General features: G+C 41.6%; 1 protein-coding gene across 1 annotated transcript; it reads right to left on the bottom strand.

Moving 5' to 3' along the window:
- Positions 1 to 328: 328 nt before the first annotated feature.
- Positions 329 to 5,051, bottom strand: GGPS1 (geranylgeranyl diphosphate synthase 1). The gene is made up of 2 exons (XM_084261963.1): positions 5,019 to 5,051; positions 329 to 1,313 (listed from the first exon to the last, which is right to left on the bottom strand). The coding sequence occupies exon 2, from the start codon at positions 1,290 to 1,292 to the stop codon at positions 552 to 554; it is 741 nt and encodes a 246-aa protein (XP_084118089.1). The 5' UTR covers positions 1,293 to 1,313; positions 5,019 to 5,051; the 3' UTR covers positions 329 to 551.
- Between the last annotated feature and the right edge of the window lie 13,548 nt (positions 5,052 to 18,599).

Genomic DNA, 18,599 nt, shown 5'->3' with positions numbered 1-18,599 from the left:
CTTATATTAGATATGAGGAAGAAATACTTGACTGTGGGGGTGGCAAGACACTGGGTTTAGGCAATCTGGTCCAGGGGGGAGGGGTTGGAACTAGGTGATCTTTAGGAATTTAGTAAGCCAATCCACCTGATCTTCACAGCTCTTAGAGATACCAAACAGTTATGTACATCATAGTTGCAAGTACTTTCGTTTGTTATTTATCATTCTACAATTTGGTTTACCAGAGCATTGTTTGAAAATGCACAATACAATCAGGTCAATACGATTTAATTCAACACAGTTTCAGCCAGAAACCTACAGTACTCTGATTAAAGATCTGAGAGCTTTATGCCTAAAATAATGCTAAGTATTGGGTAAAGATGATCACATTTAGATTCAAAACTCGTTTTAACAAAGCAGCTACTGTCAAGCCTGTATAGATAATAGGGTATACTTTTCAATACTCAATGACAAATTTTAACAGTAATTTCAGTAACATGGTGGCAAGAGAATTTAAGTGAGAATGATTATCACACCTCTCAGCATTTGTTTTCCCCATTTTAAAAAGTGTTTTAATTTTCAGTTTCTTTGAACATTTTGCTCAGCTGTTCAACTAGTACCACAAGCTCAGGGTTTCCCCCAAGTGATTCAATTTGTTTATAGGCTTCAGACTCAAGCTCTTTCAATGTATTCCGAGTGTACTCAAAGGAACCCACGTTTTCAAGGTAATGTACACAATATTTTTTTATATCTATGTTCTCTGTCCTTTGACGTAAAATGTTTTGCACCTGAGTACTTTCAGGTCTTGACCAAATTGCATGAATGGTTGGGAATGAGAACTTGCCCTCAGTTAAGTCTTCACAAAAACTCTTGTTTTCACTATATTCTTTGGAGTGCAAATTGGCATAGTCATCTCGTATCTGAAAGAAGAGGCCGAGTGTGTTAAGAAGTGGCTTTAAGTCTTTCTTATAACTGGAGAACAGCTGCATGAGGCCTACAGCTAATCCAAAGAGACCACCCGTCTTCTGCAGTACCATAGCTTTATATTCAGCTTCCGTAGGACAGGTGTAAGTATCCCTCCAGTAAATATCCAAGCCTTGACCTTTATGGAGTTCTAGAAGTTGACGGGTAAAAACTTTAACAGCATCTGGATGATCAAGGGTTAAAACCTTCTCTAAGCCAAGGAAATAAACATAATTAGCACAGTTGATTACAGATGGAATTCCATAGATACTGTGTGCCACTGGAAAGCCCCGTCGCAGCTTTGAGTTATCTTCAATATCATCCACAAGTAGGCTGGCATTGTGCAACATCTCTGTCACTTCAATGATAACCTATTACAAGAAGAGAAAAATATTAAGTTCCCACTGTCATTTAACCTATGGCTTTGCAAGACCTTATTTAAAATGGACAAAGTTTTAAAGAATAATATTCATTAGCACTGAGATTCCCCTTTAGACCATTTGCTTTTACTGTTGATACAGATTTCTGATTCTCTTCATTAGCCAGTTTGCTCTAAGCCCTGGATTGTGTGGTCTGTTGTGTAATGTTTTCCGATTCAAAGTGAGCTTACTCTCTGAAGTGTTTCCATGTTCATGCTCCTCTTCATTGAGTGCTATAGTTCTACAGTATGCCATTCTCTAGGAGCCATGCAGTAACTTCTATTAGAAACATGAATAGAGGAAAAGAAAAGCAACATGATGTTGTGATAAATTTAGATTCAGTAACCTGAGATCTAAGAGTCAGTTCTGGAGAGTGTCAGGTATCATCCATTAATGTATTTATCTGGTAAACTTGGTTTTGATAAGAGAAGAGAGTTCACCTTTCTCTCCCTGCACTGTGTATGTATTTTCAGTCCTAAGCTCGTTAAGGACTATTCTCTCTGAAACATAATTTGGAAAATACTTGGCATAAAAGCAACAGCTACAACTTTTTTAGGAAGTTTCCTACATGCTTATTACTTGTTACTAGATAGACCAATATCACCTACCACCTGAGTTACCTAACAGTTCAAGCTTGTAGCTGACTACATTTGACTAAAAGCAAACCTTAGTAATTCCAAAGCAGATTCAATTCAACAAGAAATGAAGAGTTTCAACACTACACACTGTCTTTATTGCACAGCTGCTATGCATGGAACAAGTATATTCGGCACCTGGTCAAATGGAAATATGTTTAAGCATGTAAAGCTGCATAGTATATAAACTCACTGCAAAACACACCTGATTAAGGTATGACTTTAGAACTAATGAAAGAGTTACATTTGTACTCAGTCATCATTTATCAAAACAACTGCTCTAAAAATACTAAGTCCATCATTAAATAGTGGCAAGCGCACAGTTTGGTCCTATTTTCTTGTAGCACCCAATTAGGAGGGACTTTACTGCAAGCACTTAGAGCACCAAGCCACCTAGTGTTCAGTGACCATTACTATTAAAACCCAAACCCTTGCAATCTGTGTCCCAGATAGGGCTCCAAGGACGACCTAGTTAAAGCACCAATGACTCATCTACCAGTTTGAGGTGAGCCCTACTTTGACCTCTAAAGATACATTGTTGCTCACTGACTTTAGATCAGAGGACAAGAGTACTTGCTGAAAGCAACTTTGCACATCAATTTGCCTGAATATTTTAGTCCATTATGTCACTATCAGTAGTACCAGGAAAGTCTCCCTGTATTCTGTGAACTCCTTGGATCAGCCTATTCTAGCACCTCTCTGGCTGGCCTATTCTATATCACTGTCAGTTTCATGAACTTTTGCAGCTTCTAAACATTTAAGATTTAATTGACACAGTGCCTCATGTCACTATGTTTGAACTAAGTTATCTTGTGAATTTAAAAGAAGACAGTGTCAAAAATGCTTCAAAGTTGAAAACAAGGAGCAAAACAGCTCAAACAGCCGAAAAAGGTTATTTCAGGAGATATCGGGAAGTAGCCTGAGGAAGTGAAAAAACTGCTTTTCACACTGAAAGCTGAAGAACCAGTACAGATTGTTATGCTTTCTTATAACATAAGCCTGTCCAATCAGTGGCTGCAACAATCACTCCAACACAGAGATTTCTACCTCCTTACCTGCAATAGCTTGCAAATTTGCTTGGCCCTGTGACAGGCCACTTCAGTGCCTTCCTAGAAGAAAGTTCATCTGAGAAACCCAGTATTCTCTAATTCAGCAAGCCTAAATGTCTCAGTGCAGCATGGGATGGGTTCTAGAGATGCAGTAAGGGGAGGGAAAAAGAAACCACTTGGCTGTGAAAAAAAGTAAAATGGTGTCAGCCAATAGTAAAATCACATACCAAGGAACAGTAGTCTCAACTGTATCATCTACATAATTTGTTGCTTTATAGTTTCTCTTGGGTAAACGTATCTCAAGAGTGACAGAATTCATATATTTAATAATAAAAGTAGTAAAAATAGCTGGAGGGGAATCAGGCTGCTAGATACCCAGGACATCTTAAGGTTGAGATATGTCAAAAAGATGACAAGAGGTGGTTGCCCATACTTCAACAGGTGTAACCTAAAAGCACAAGCATGCACAAAAGCACCAGTAATTGCATCAGGAGGCAGATCAAAAGATGACAGGATCTTGTATTTGTCCTCAAGAATAAAAATATTAACTTCCACTACAAAGAGCTTAAGGGGCAAAAGAGACATTAAAGTTTGGGGCTTTTTTAATGAAGATACCCAAAAGTGACATATGTTTTCAATAATGGTTACATGCTTATCAGTTTAAAATTGTTAAGTAGAACTGGCAGCATCTCCTCATACACAGGCACTGCAGCTTTAGTTTACTGGAGTACATGAGAGAAGATAGACCCATACTGTCACAGGAGCTAAGCAAAAGGACAGGAGGCGATAGTCAGACTGCAGTATAAGAAATCCCAGTTAGAATGAAGAGTTTGTTATCACTGAAGGAGTTCAGCATGGGAAGACAGGCCTAGACAGGCTGCAGAATTTATGTCCTCAGATTTCCACTACTCCACCAGGCCCCCAGAAGCCTAAAGCAGCTCTGCTTTGAACAGAGGCTGTCCTAGATACCTTCCAGAGGCTTTTCCTTGCTTGAAGTCTGATGTATGCACAGGTTTAGTCCAATATCACACAACACAGAAGCTGCTATGTAATACATTTTAATTGAATACATAGCTGAGCACAAAGGGTAAGATGTGTCTAGCTGGAAGCCAGGATAAATCCAGCCAGTAAGTTATACAGACAGGTTGGAAAAATAGAAGAGTTACTAGATGTTGAACACAGCCTCTTCCATCATTGTTTGAATCATTTAAACCATTTTGTTATTTGAGGTCTCTGAAGTGTCACTCTGAAGCCACCTTCACAACTCTAAAGGTTCTTCTAGCACCAATTAACATAATTAACTTGAGACTAACTGTCAGAAACCATAATTGGTTTATTCCTTACATGGTCTTGGACATAGAGAATCTTTTGCACTCTATATACAGTTCAGCAAAAAGTAGTTTACACCAAGAGTATAATTTTTCCTTTGACAAGCCACAGTGTTTATATACACAACCATGCATCTTGCACAGATTTGTCCAACAGAAAGCAAAGTGGAAGGATAATTCTTGGCTTAATGACTCATTAGAGAGTAAGGACCCTACATTGTCCATAGTTTTAAACACAGAACAAGAAGTTGTTTATAAAGTTAATTTAACTACTGTCTCTGATAATAAGATTTTATTTTCAAGCACTATATTTGTGCAGTTTATGAGGTAACTGTCTAGGCTTCTTTCAAAAGTCACTGAAAACTCAGTGTTAATAAAGGAGTTAAGTGGGTGACAGTGGCAGCAGCTTATCTACAACTTAAGAGATTGAACAGATTTGGAAAGACTATTCTAAATAAGTTATAGAAGCAATTTCTTTAATGTTACATCACAGTAAAAGCTTTGCATTACAATTGTTCTCCTGGGAGTTTATGTTAATATATTCAGAAATTACTGCATTTAAGACTTCTGATTAATTGTTATGCAAGAGAATCATAGTAATCTTGGAAGAAAGGTAACAACCCTTTAAAAATAATTCTCCAGTACCTGTATTTTATCTTCTGGAACATTCAGCCAATGATTAAAGGCTTGTGACAGTTTGGTTCTCACTTGTTTACCTACAATAAAAATGTTACAGGCAATTATAAAAAAATAATCACATAAAATACACTATTAGGGATGTTTGTCTTAACTACAGCTGATTCGAGACCAGTAAACTGATCAGTGTGATCACCTGAAAGCAGAAAACATACTATGAGGAAACAAGCTACACACTATGATAAGTTATTGGCAACTTCAGTTTTAAACATTTCACAGTAATATGCAAAGTATATATTTTACAAGTTACCTTATTCAGTTTTGACAGTTTAATTAGGAAGTTATCCTTAGTTACGTGGGTAACCTGTACAGTCAGACTACTTTTGAAAGTAAGCCTTAGTTTGCCAAGCATGTTGATTTTGTGTATGCAAAATATTAAGTAGTTTCAGTTAGGATTCATTATCAGTTAAAGACTGGTATATTGAATATTTATTTCTCTCTATTTTTAGGACTTTCTCCTGTAGTATGCTTCAGTTGCTACTGACAGTTTATAAAACAGGAAGGTGACATTTAATACAGTTGCTAAATAGCTAAACAAAAATCTGAACAGAACATTCTGAAGAGAACTTTCCAAGAATTCAGACATTTATCTTATAGCCAAGAAGTCTACCTAAAAACAATAGGATTTGTTCTGCTTGGCTAAATCTGGTTTGGTGGGGCCAAGCAGTTGCTCTGTTTTGTTGAAATGAAAGACAAGATTGAAAGTCCAAGCTTAGTGTTAAAATAAGTATTACTATTCCATACAGATAAATTAAGTCATGTAAAATGTAACTGAAATTAATCTATGTGCCTGTAAATTATAGATGTCAGCTCTCTAATAAATGGCTAGGAGTCACGTACAAATATTTATTCAGTGTCTACTTTATTTCAATATGCAATAAAGTTGCCCCCTACCCACACTGAGAAAATTGCTGCTCCGAACTTCGAGAAGTTGAGCTCTAAGAACTTCAACTAACTGAAGACAGGTTTAGACAAACAGCTCTGCATGTGTAGCTCATATTAGCAAGGCCTTTGGAAAAAAATCTTAAGCTTCAAAGCAGTGCAACCTGGAACACTGAGCTCTGTATTACTTGCAAGATCTACTGACACAATGATTCTTCAATATTAGTCCTCATGTCGATGATGCCACCTTGCCCATAGCACTGAAGACATTTCAACATTTGAATCTCTCCCTAAGGCTTCTCTGCTGCTGCGTGACCAGCACAGACAGAACAGGGTAATAAAAACAGGTAGATTCACTTTCAGCCATATATACCCTGGAGAAACTGGACTGAGGATTTTTCATTTTCTAATTAAGTCACCACCAGGTAAGCAATAGCTTTGTGGTTTGGGCTCTGTAGCAAGGGTCATGACCTTCCTCCCTGGCTCAGAGGGCTTCAATATTTGCCTCAGTTCTCAAAGAACTGCTGCCCATCACTGCTATCATTTGGTTTTCATTAGAATAGACTGAAAAAAAAAGAAAGGTGCTTCTTTTGTGCCCTAGCAGCTTTGCCCTCTGGCTCTGTATTGCATGAAGGAGGACTCTGACCTGGACATCCACTGCATTGGCTTGGGTTCTCAATTTTTGTTTTCTATGCTCAGTTTTAAACATTAACAGCTTTCTGCAGGAGGAAAGGATTGTTTTGTCTCAGGCAGCAGAAGAGGTATTTTAACATCCCCATATCAGGCTTGTCTTTCCTTGTCAGGAGAGTACATAGCTGGTTTTAAGTTACTTATTTTTGAAATCTTATTTAAATCTGTAATTTTCTGGCACAAGTTCACTATTTTAACACAGGTAACCAGAGCTCCAACTTCAATACAAAATTACAGTAGTACCCAAGAGGTTAAAAACCTATTATGTTTACTAAGCACTACCACTAATTCAAGCTAGACTTCTTTCTGACAGCATCTGCAGATACTACAGATCTGAAACACTTCAAATACTCAGACTTCCCCCATGTGGTTAGATCAGATTTTGACCAGATCAGTTCCTGGATCTGACTCACCACACACTTGTGCACAAGGGAGCATCAAGATGCCCTACATCAAAGGTTTAATATTTTATTTTAAATTGCATAAGTTAGCTGAGAAGAAAAAAATAGCTCAAAAACATTGAGAATAACTAACTGCTACAAACATCTGCCAAACTCTATGGCTTGCCAGTTAGGTAATAACAAATATTTCAGTGTATCCATAAAGAAAACTACTCAGATAATGCTACACTGAGGAAGCATACCTTATTTATAGCTGCTTATTCACTTCTATATTGCATTGATACAGACAACACTTTCAAATTAGGCAGCTAACTCTGTTTGAGTGTGTTTCCTAGAAAGAATACTCACAGAATGTGACATGTTTAGCAACAAGTGCTATTTCATCATGAGGAACATAACTACTAGCACACACTGTAAATGGATTATTAATATGCACAATGGCTTTATCCCCTTTGGTTCCCTAGTACAGACAGCATTTGAATTGTTATACTTGTCTACCTTGACTAGCAAGGCTGTCTAGACACTGACTAATCAAGGAAAACACACCATCTGTATATTGAAGTATTCATTTTTCCTTTTAGAGGTGCAGATTTGCTTGTGTGAGCTGTTTTAAAGGAACATTATTGCTATATAAATGCTATTTTATCTTGTTCTGAAGTTAATCCTACCCAGCCTATGTGATATTACAGCAATTTTCTGTACCTATGTTTTGTGCCTACAGCCATGATATGGTAGCAGAAGACCAAACCTCTCTAATACTGGTCTCAAAAGCCCAGATACAGCAGTCTTTGCTCCTTGTCATACCTCTCTTCTCCCCAGACTACACAAGACAACAATCCAGGAACACTAGGACAAAATTTTAAGGAGTAAAATCCAGTTTCTTCACTGTCATGTTAATTATTCTAAGCAGGCTATTGTAAAACTGAAGAACATACGGAGGTCTAACTTCCAAAATTAGAAGCTTTATCTACTGTATGGAGCTATAATAACAGACATTACTGCACCAAGATCTTATCAAAGTTAAGCAGATTAAGCCAAATGCATTTAGCATAAGATCCTAACATTAGCCAAATCAAACAGCAACTGTGGAAAGCTTTTCTCCTTAGTAATGCTGGGTGGAAAAGGTGAGAAATAAATATTTGTATCACAACATATTCACTGTGATGAAATTCCTTCTACAGATAAGAATGTAAAACTCTTATCCTTGAAACAAAGATCTAGTTAGATTAGAGATGTACTGAGTACAACCCCTTCTGCCTCAGACAGATGAGACGTTTCTCTTAAAGGAAAACAGCTTGATTTACTTTATATACACAATTGTTCTTGTGACAGGGTACGGACAAAATCCACAGACCTCCAGCTCTGGACATGCTCCTGATTACTGTTTCTTTCTTTTTGCTGCATTAAAGAGGCCACAAATTATGTCCTTAGGGCAGCACCCCACTTACAGTGAGGGTACATAAAAGGGCTAGAACAGCATGGGAAAGAGCAGAGGGACTATTAACCTAGCCCTCATTAGAGCCTCGCTAAGCTAATTCAAATCATTACCCCAGCAGAAAACTGTCTGGTTTTTGCTAGGTTAGCTTTCTACCACCTTTATGTACTGAGTCAGCTTATGAAGTGGGTCTGCCAGAGTTAGCACAGGGCAAGCAGCAGATGCTGAGAGCCAGGGGAAGGGGGCATTGCCCTTCTGGAGAAGGCAAGCTACTTCACCACCTCAGCTATACTGTACACTTTTACGTTTAGCTCTGTCCTCTGATGGATTAGGGCTAAACAGGTAAGTTCTCCAGGAAGACCTCCCCACACAGCTACAAGAATGCTACAGCCAGCATAAGTAAACTGCAGGACAAGCAAAGACAGCAGGCATATACACTTTTAAAGCTGGCAGCCACTTGTGACAGATTTAGGTCACTGTAGCATTGTCTAGTTTGAGTCCCCTATTCAAATCAAGGTTAGCTATTCCAGGGTTTCAATCCTGATTTTTGCCTTGTTCCTTCTTCTTGGGTCCTAAGTGCCACCATCTCATTGTCACTGCAGCCAAGGTTGTGCCCAGTCTTCACATACTAAACAAGTCTTCCTTGCTTCTAAGTGTGAGATCCAGCATAATGCTGTTCTTCATCAGGTTGTTTATAACTTGTGCTAGCAAGTGTTCATCAATACATTCCAGAAACCTCCTGGATTGCCTGTGCCCTGCCATGTTGCTTCTTCTACCAGATAGTGAGGTAGATGAAGCCTCTCTGGTGACAACCAGAGACTGTAAGTGAGGCATCTTTCTGTTGCCTGAAGGTCTCTTCCTGCTCAGGTGGTCTGTAGCAAAGATCCACTATAGCATCACCCCATTGATCTGTCCTTTAATCTTAACCCATAAGTTCTCAACAGGCTTGTCTAACTGAAGACAGAGCTCCATGCAGTTGAGCTGCTCTTTCACATAAAAGGCAACTTCTATTCCTTGCTATCCCAGATTGCCTTCCTAGGCAGTTCATAGCCAGCTACTGCAGGACTCCAGCTGTGTGAGCTACTTCACATCAGACCTCACAATAACACTTCAGCCCTGCATCTGCATGTAGACTTCTAACTCCTCCTGCTCATTCCCCATGCTGTATGCATTTGTGTAGAGGCACCCAGTCCTGCAGATTCCCCAGAGAGAGAGAGTGCTTCCCCCCACTTCGCTGTCCTATTTTCACTTCCTTGTTTGGGTGCAGACACCCAGGATGGGCTGCCTTCTGCTCTGCTGATTGCAAGGTGTCTCTTGCAAACAAAGGGTGTAGGCTGCTGTGGACAAGTTTACCATTTCCTTTACTTGATGGTGTATAATCATTCCCCTCTATTGCAATTTCTAATTTAACTTCCTTCTCATCAGGTTGCTCAGCCTGTTGGCAGAGACACTTTTGCCCTGACTTGGGTAGGTGGATGCTATCTTTTCCTGGCAGCCCTTGAACTACGACAGACCATGGTCATAAAACCCAAATCTTTATCAGTATCAGCTGTGCAACTCACTTCTTGTTGACAGGAAAGATCCATCTGTTCCTGGGAAAGGGGTTGAGGATCATTGAGAAAAGCCACCTGGCTTTCTATGCCCCTGGCCCTCATTCAAAAAACCCACATTAATGCTCAAGTGGAAGAGCTGCAGGGTTAAGTAGTCTGAAAACACTGCAGCCTTCCTCAAGAACTTGGCCCAAGTTGAGGCTTCTGATGTGCCAAGTGTAGTTGTGCCAGTGGTAGGGATCATGCCCTGTGTGCTTAACTCCTTCACCGAGCTGGTAAAGATCAACAACCCGGCAGAAAAAGCTGAAAAAACACCTCCCAGTCTTGATTGTTTAGCTTGGTGAACAAGCCCAGGAAAATCTGTAGCCAAGACCAGAGCAATACACATGAAAGGGAAGATGCAACCATGAATAGGATCAGAATCTACCCCTTTTAGTATCAAGCTGTTGACTATATCAGTTTTACTGCAACCAAAGCTCTATGTACTAATTAGCACTCCAAAAGCCACTACTGCTGTTGACTCAGCCACTCACAGGTGAAAGATTCATCATATATGAATCAGGCCATTTGGCCACATTGAAATTTCTGAAAGCAAACAAAGTGCAACAAACAGTGTTAATGAAACTAAAGGACAGAATACTAGATTTAGTAGAACACTGCTATAAACTAGTATGACAATGTTCTTCTATAATGAGACTTCACAGAAGAGTTACTGTTTCAGAATGTATGTCATCCCAAGCACTAAATTCTGCTACTGAAGGAATAAACATCAATTAAAATACTAGCAGTTAAAATAGCAACATAGTAAAAAATGCTAAGCCTAGTAGCTTCTCTATCCTAGTGCTAAAGTTAGAAATAGACAAGCTTAGTTTAAGTATAACCCCCAAACCATTACCATTAAAAACTCCTTTCACTAATGCAGCAGAATGTATACGCATTTGTATTTCTGTACCACAGGCAACATAAGCAGGCACCTCCTCCTCCTCCTCCCCGCCCGGCCCCTAACCTTAACACCCTTAAAGAAACCCTTTTTATAAAGCTTGATATGTATCTAAATTCATTCAAGTTTCCCTACATTACTAAACCATTTGGAGAGTTTGTTTCCCTAACTAATCTTAAAAGATAAGTAACTGGACTACTTTGGGACTGTAAGTGTACATATTTGAGACACAGCCAGCTTTCTGCAAAAGCCCTGGAGCTCAAACTGACCCAACACAGAAACAGGTCCTTGTCCCCACCATTGTGCCAGCTGACTAACATGACAAGAAACTATTAACTAGGCCAATTTTTAACAGGTTAGGTAATTGATACTACCTAATCATTTGGTTAGCAAGCTGAGAACTGGCACAAGTTAAGAAGCAGAATACTGCCAGAAGCATGAAGACAGAATGCAACTGCCTCTTCCAGCATGAGCTTGTTAGATTAGCTCAGGCATCTCTTTTGGGCTCCAGCTGAATCATGAACAGCTAGCATATGCCCATTCCCTCCCCCCCGCCCCCCAATCTCACCAAGCATCAATTCAAAGGTTCACCCATGTAACTTCCTCCAACTGATCAGTACATGACATAGCTGACTTCGGGGCATGCCAGTGTTTCAAAACCAGCAAGCACGCAGCTGTATGATAGCGAACCCTCCCTGCTTCCACTGTTACTCAGTGCAGGCTCTCCACAGGTACACCACTCTTACATACCTAGCTTAAGAGAAACCTTCCCTTTTGAATCATGCCACCATTTCTGCATAGAGAGAAGTGCATCTTGTTAATTTAGTTTATATTTTGGAGAAGGTGAGACAAGAGATCAATGTGTTGAAGCAGACAATCAGACTTAGGAGACTTTAGCCAGATAGGATATAAAATGCTTACAATGCCAGTAGGTACAACTTTATGTAAAAGCCATCAGAATAGAGCAATCAGGGTTAAACTCATGAACTATACGAATTTACTGACAGGAGTCACAGTGGGAAGACTAAGTGTATATCCTAGATGCATTATATAAAAGTGAGAGTTAACCCAAGAGCTATTAATCAAGCACTTCTGCTTATGGGAGCTTTTTGGGCACTTTGTCTGTTGTGTACTTTCCAATAGGAAGCTAAGCATTTGTGGGTTTTTTACTGGTAGCTACACCTTGAAGTAATTAGCAGCTAAAGATGCAGCAGTGTTAAAAATACACCTTGGTTACACAAGATAATCTAACCAAAGCGCGCTCAAAGATGGTGCTGGGGAGAAGTAAATTTCTTCAGGACTAGCTCTCAAAAAGCTCTCTGAACTATTGTAGACTTATTCTCAAGGTTAATTCTCTAGCAAAACAACCACCCAGTTCAATATATCCAAATGGAATATACCATGAGGAAATGAGAAACAAGCCTTCTGGCATTAAAGAGGTATGCTAAGAACTCTCTTATTTTTCAACTGAAGTAGTGCTGCCAAGTCAAATGAAAACACTAATGTAGATAAGACAATCCTGGGTATTTGTAGAGATTAATATTGAAATTCATTATACACAAGTATGGTGTATTAGGATGAACAGGACCTACCTGCTGATACACAGGCCTTGATGCAAATCTGCAAAAGCTACTTAGTACTGTGCCTGTGATTCATTATGCTATTTGTCTAGATAGGTCTTCTACCCTGGTCAGATATACTTCTGGTCAGATTGATTTTACTTATTGTTTACTATATTTTATATTGCATACTGGTTAAGAAAGATAAGTAGGATGCAATCCTACAACAGTCCTGATGTAAAAATAGTGGTGGAACTATTTTGTCAAAGTTACTCACTTTGATAGCTTGTATGGTCCACAGCAAACAATCTGACTAGTCAACGAGGCTTCTGAGAGGTATATCCATACATTAGTTTCTTATCTCTTCCCTGTAACTGCCTCCTGAATTCTGCTAAAATAGGTATTGTTCAAGACTGAACACTTCATCTGAATGTGTTGCTAGTGACCCAATACCACCCGACTACTAGTTTCTGGGTGAATCAATCTGGCAAGTGAAGCAATCCAGGGGCAGCTGAAGTTTGCCATAAGGATGCCTGGCTCTACACATACCAAGGAAAAAAGTTACACAAAGGAAACAGCCTATTAAAAACCCACAAGCACACAAAACAACCCACTCCAGTGCAGCAAGCAGATAAAATCAGGGCTGATGATGTTTAGGTCTTTAAGAATGGGATCAAGTCTTCAGTACTTTCCCTTCTCAGTTTTAAAAAGCAGCAAGTTACTCTGAACTGAGAGCAGAGTAACTGAAACACACTGCAACAGACTCAAGAGCTATTGTACTAATTGCACCAAATGTGTAGTTCTAACAGAAGAGAACAGATAGTGAAAAGTGTTACTTTAATTACTCTTAAATCAACAAAGCAAGAATGAATAAACTTTTGGCTTATATTTCTCAAGAGAAAAGTTGCTATAAAAAGAATTTTGATATTCAAACCCAACACAGTACTAAGAAACTTGCCTGGTAGTTGAAGTAAATACTGGTACGGCTCTAGGATTCTTTTAGATGTTTCATCCATCCCATCCATTTCTTTATTTCATAAGAGGTAGTTCACTGTTAAAGAAAGTGTTAACACTGTTTAGATCAAAAATCAGGGAAGTAAAAAAATAGATGCACACAAATAAAAAGTCAGCTGACTTCAAGGTTAGATGCAAATACTCCAATTTTTAACATGGCATGGTTTATACTACCTTCATGACATAAAAAAGTTTTCTGGATGCCATTTAGAAAAGAAGCAAGCATATACACTAAATACAATTTTAATTATTCATTAATAGTCTAAACAAACTCCTAGACTTTGCTAGATGAATCAGATGAAGTATTTAATACATTAGTGTTCACAACAATGCAGCTCCACTAAGTCTTTAGAGAAGACGCTCAGCACATACGAAAACTTGAATGACTCATCTGATTAGACCTCCCTAAATGCCACCTTCTGACAGAAGTGGAGATGCCCAAGAGCGGAAGTTACACCTCACACCAAGGCATCTTAAACAACACTAACTTCAGCCTTCTGATAAGAACTCTTCAGTCCTGTTTTAGAAGGCAGAACAGGAATATACCTTCTTACTTCTGTTTAACCATAGAGACATCTTTACACACTTTCCCATATCCTACACGGATCAAACTCTTGTGATAAATCTTTTAGGATCTATTCCCTACATAGCTCAACAGTTTTTTATTGATTATGATTCAGTTCAAATACCTCTGATCATCTATATCCGCATTTTCTTCCCCAGACTGTTTTCTACAATAGATTTTCTGTCCTTTCACCTCTAGCCTTTCTTGCTGCACTGCAGATGCAGCAGCTCAAAAGAAATCTTCTAATGTCATTTTAAGACAGGAACTGCAGCACTAGCATAAAGTCTTGTGCTACTTCAGCATCATTTCTCAGCTACTTAGCTTGCATCCTGGAAAGGATGTACTATTTTCACCTGGTGCAACTGAATAGTCATAGAAGTTATAAATAAAACTTTAAAAATAGTTCTATGGATAAGCCTAGAGTGATGCATTTTTATGTAATGTAAGTTACATTAAGGAAAGCAGTTAACTTGAGTGGAATAAACTATGTTCCACACTTGCTCAAAACAGTCCAGCAATACTTTCCCACCAAAAGGTCAGATGATCAGCATTAGCAACACTGCTTCCTCTTAAGCTACCCGGGCAAACTGGTATTCCTCCACACTCAGGACCTTTCTCTTTCAGCACAGCTCAGTCAGTTCCTGACTACTCCCATTCCCACCCTCCACACCCATAAGCATTTGCAGCAGTCCAAACTGGGGAACTGATCTGCATTAATAACTATTTTCCAAGCTTAGGTTTGGATCGGTTCCTTTATTTGCTTCACTGCATATGTTAATCAAATGTGTCAGCATTTCAGGGGCAAGAAAGGGTATTTAAGCAAACAGTTGCCAACAACATGCTCATAAGACTGCACCTTTTGGGAAAGCTTTGTGGGATTTCTTAGCAATACTGCCACAATCAACAGTGCAGCCTTTCCATCCTATCCCATGGTGTGCCAGCCAGCACAGGAGCAGTCAGGCCAATCAGATTTGACACCCTCAACTCGCTCTGTTGTTTTCAGCTTGGTGGTGTAACAGAAGGGATAGGAACCACTTTTAAACCAGCACTGCCAATGAGTCAGCTGTCAAAACTGCACCCTTACACATCACAGATTAGTCTCAAAGGACTTCAGTGAGGAAGTGAAATCAAAAATATTATCACAGTCCACTCCAGATGTTTTAAGCAGAAAGAAACAGGTAGAGATGGATATAAGGACACGCTATCAATTTACCTCTCCTGCAACTATTCCTGTGAAAGAGCCACACAGATGGTTTACAACTGAAAGTGCCCAGCTATCCAAAAGAGCTGGGAAAAGATGTTAGGGTTGGTATTGCTTCTATGCAAGAGCTTCTACTTCGAAGTAAATGTTAAAGCTGTTGTTCTCCCCTCAAGGGATTAGGAGGTTTCTTGTCTGTCTGTAGGACACTAAGACAATATTCAAAATCCCCAACTAACCTGAAATGCACTAGTAGTAGAGAGCATCAAATTAAATATTTGCCTCTTTTAACACAAAACTAATAGGAGTCCACCTGCAATGCTGCTCATAAGCAGAAGACTGGTCAGGCTCTTCTCCCACAAATGCCAACTTTTTTACTTTAATTAAGAAGGAGGCAAAAAAGCTCCAAAAGACAGAGGCAGATAGTAGCTTAGCTTAAGTCTCTACAGTGAAACTTTCCTAGACTGCTATGCTACCTTTAAATGAAGTGATAGGTAGCCTCTGCTGATGAAAAGAGAAAGAGGCTGATTATTCAGCTACATGTCTAACACATGCACAGAAGCAAGAAGAGTGAGCAGAACACCTCCCCCTAATTTATACAAGGAGGCACTTGATAAAGAAACATGTAAATGAAGTTGCTTTAAGGCTTGTAAGCAAGAATACATGAGACTTGTAATATTACTGCCTTCTGCACAAAGCTATCACATTTGACAGATGTGGGAAACGCTTGTTATTAAGGGTTTCCTGCCTAGGCGACTAATTTACTTTGGAAGTTGCACTGGTGCAGAAAGTCTTCCCATTGAGACACCAGACCTCAGTCAGCAGCTCCTAATAAAAAGTAAAATTGCCAGAGTCAAACAATGAACAAAAGGGAATGCAAAGCCTTTTTCAGTGAAAGTGCAAAAATTGATTACGTGTACACTTATTCAAAGGATTAAAGTAGGCAAGGCCAGTTTGCCTTTTGAAACAGTTTCCTTTTAAACCAGTACACAGGCTTGCTGGATTTCAATTCATGCATGACTAAGTTATTTTTCCAGCTACTTTTCAGTGCCCCCACATAAGCATACAGAACAGGTGTTATGGGCACAGGCCATGCAATTCTAACAGAGAGCCCACAAAACTGTCTTTTGGACTGCAACAAACCTTTTCTTTGGTGATCTCTGAAAACACACAATACCCTAGAATAAGGTAGAGACTTGGATTTGGCTAAGTTTGAACTACTCTAAAACTATACTTGAAGCTGTGATTTGTTCACTTTAGAGCTTCATAGAACAGCTTCCCATCCTGCCTCTGAAGATTGGGGGAAATATGATCGCCAAAGTAATGCACATTAAAATATACAGATGATATTCTAAAAGGCATTTTTTCCCTCAGTGGTTCAAATTACGGTAGTTACAAAGAAAACAGGAGACACTAACCACAGGATTAGAGAGCTGTAGTGTAAAAGGAATCATCCAGAAACTTACTAAATCGGCTTCATCACAGAATTTAGTGCACCAAGACACTGGTTTCATTGTAACCAGTTAAAAGAAAAAAAGAAAAAAGTCCCAGACAGGAGGATGGATGAGTGAAAAGGCCTGTTTCAGAAAGAAGACACAGAAACTGTTGTGACTGCGCATTGTTTCAGAGAGGCTATCAAGGCTCTTAATCCAAATGTAATTTGAACAGGATGCTTGTCACCCTAATCCACATTCTCATTGTAATTAGCAGAGTGCTCCTTACAAACCCCACCCCCAGGCTGATAAGGAATAAAACCTGGCTTTCCGCTTCAGGCTCGGCAGCTCCCCACAGGCAGCAGGGCAGCCCCGCGCCTTCCCCGAAGACGCGCTAAGTAAACAAGCGGCTTCTCACAGCTGCAGTTCCAACACCAACACCAGAACGGCACGAAGATACTGCTGCCCAACTCCAGGGCTTCAGTTTTAACAGGATTTCCAGACCTAATTGAGCATGAACGCTCACAAGAGCCGGACCGCGCTCCGCGGGCTGTGAGAGCAGACGGACAGGAAGGGATTGCCGGCTGCAGGCTGGCCCGCAGGCAGAAAACCAGTCAGCAGGAGCTACCGAATCGCTCCTCAGAAACAAGAAGCTCACCACACCTCACAAAGAACGTGACGCTGTCGCCCGGCTTACAGGTGCTCAAAGCATCAGTTAAACCGGAGGAAACAAGGTTCGCTTTTCTGGAGTGCGACGCGCCCGCGAGGGAGGCGGCGGAGCCTCGCTGGCTGCTCCTGAGCAACCCAGCCTCCCACCAGCGCCATTTTAGATCAAGCGAGACCGAGAGCCGGGGACTCCTCGCTCCCCCTACCCGCCGCTCACCCCCATTTTCTGATCTGCGCTGCCGGCAGCCGGGCTCAGCCGCCGGGGAAGGAAGCGCCGCCCGCCGCAGCCCCAACCCCCGAGCGCTCAGGCAGCCCGCCCCGGTGACAGCGCCGCTACCCGCCGGCGCCGCCCAGCACTAACGGCGGCCGCCGGCTCCGGCCCCCCCTCCCCCTGAGCCCCTTCCCGGCCCCCTTCCGGGCAGCCCGCCAGCCCCGCCTGGGCGGGGCAGCCGCGGGACCCGCTCCCCCCGCAGACACGCTCAGCCCTCGCCGCCCGACGGCACGCAGAGGGGTAGGACCGGTTCCTCTGAGGAGCGCACCTCCCTCCCCCATCCGGACCCCACGCCAGGCGGCAGCGACAACGCCTCCCGCCAACAAAGGCCGGCTGACGGACAGGGGGCACGGGGCAGCCCCGCGCGGCCAGCCTCAGCCCAGGCAGCGGCCGCCGCTCACCTCGCCTCCGCCGCCAGCCGGAGCTACGCGCCGCTCCCGCGAGCAGCCTCCGCGCCAGAAGTGGCAGCAGCGCTGTCGGCGACGGCGCTCGGGAAAGGGAGCGCCGCCCCCTTCCGCTCCACCAGGCGCCACCTTCCCCTCTCGGGGGAAAATGCGCCACCAGCGCCTCACTGCGCAGGCGCCAGCCTTGCCCCCTCGGCTCATTAGCATTCGGTGAGGGCGCCGTCCCCTCGCGCTGGCCGCGCGCAGTGCGCCCTGGGAGATGTAGTCCGCCCGCCGCCCCGCGCCGCTCGTCTAAGCGCTACGAGCGGCGAACGAGAACGACATCACCCATCAACCTCCTCGGCGCCGAGTCTCAGTTTCCATAGAAGTAGAGAAAAATGATGTCAGTATTTCCGATGCAGCGACCAATGGGGCTGAGGGAGGGGCGGGCTCTGCAGGCCGGGGCCCAATGGAGGAGGCGGGGAGAGGGGCGTGCCTTAGCCCGTCCGTCAGTCAGTCAGTCGGTCGGTGTGGGAGGGGGAG

The sequence above is a fragment of the Gallinula chloropus genome, assembly GCF_964237585.1.
Source record: "Gallinula chloropus genome assembly, chromosome: 3".
In the NCBI taxonomy this organism is placed as follows: domain Eukaryota; kingdom Metazoa; phylum Chordata; class Aves; order Gruiformes; family Rallidae; genus Gallinula; species Gallinula chloropus.
This window is presented reverse-complemented; position numbering and strand designations above follow the sequence as displayed.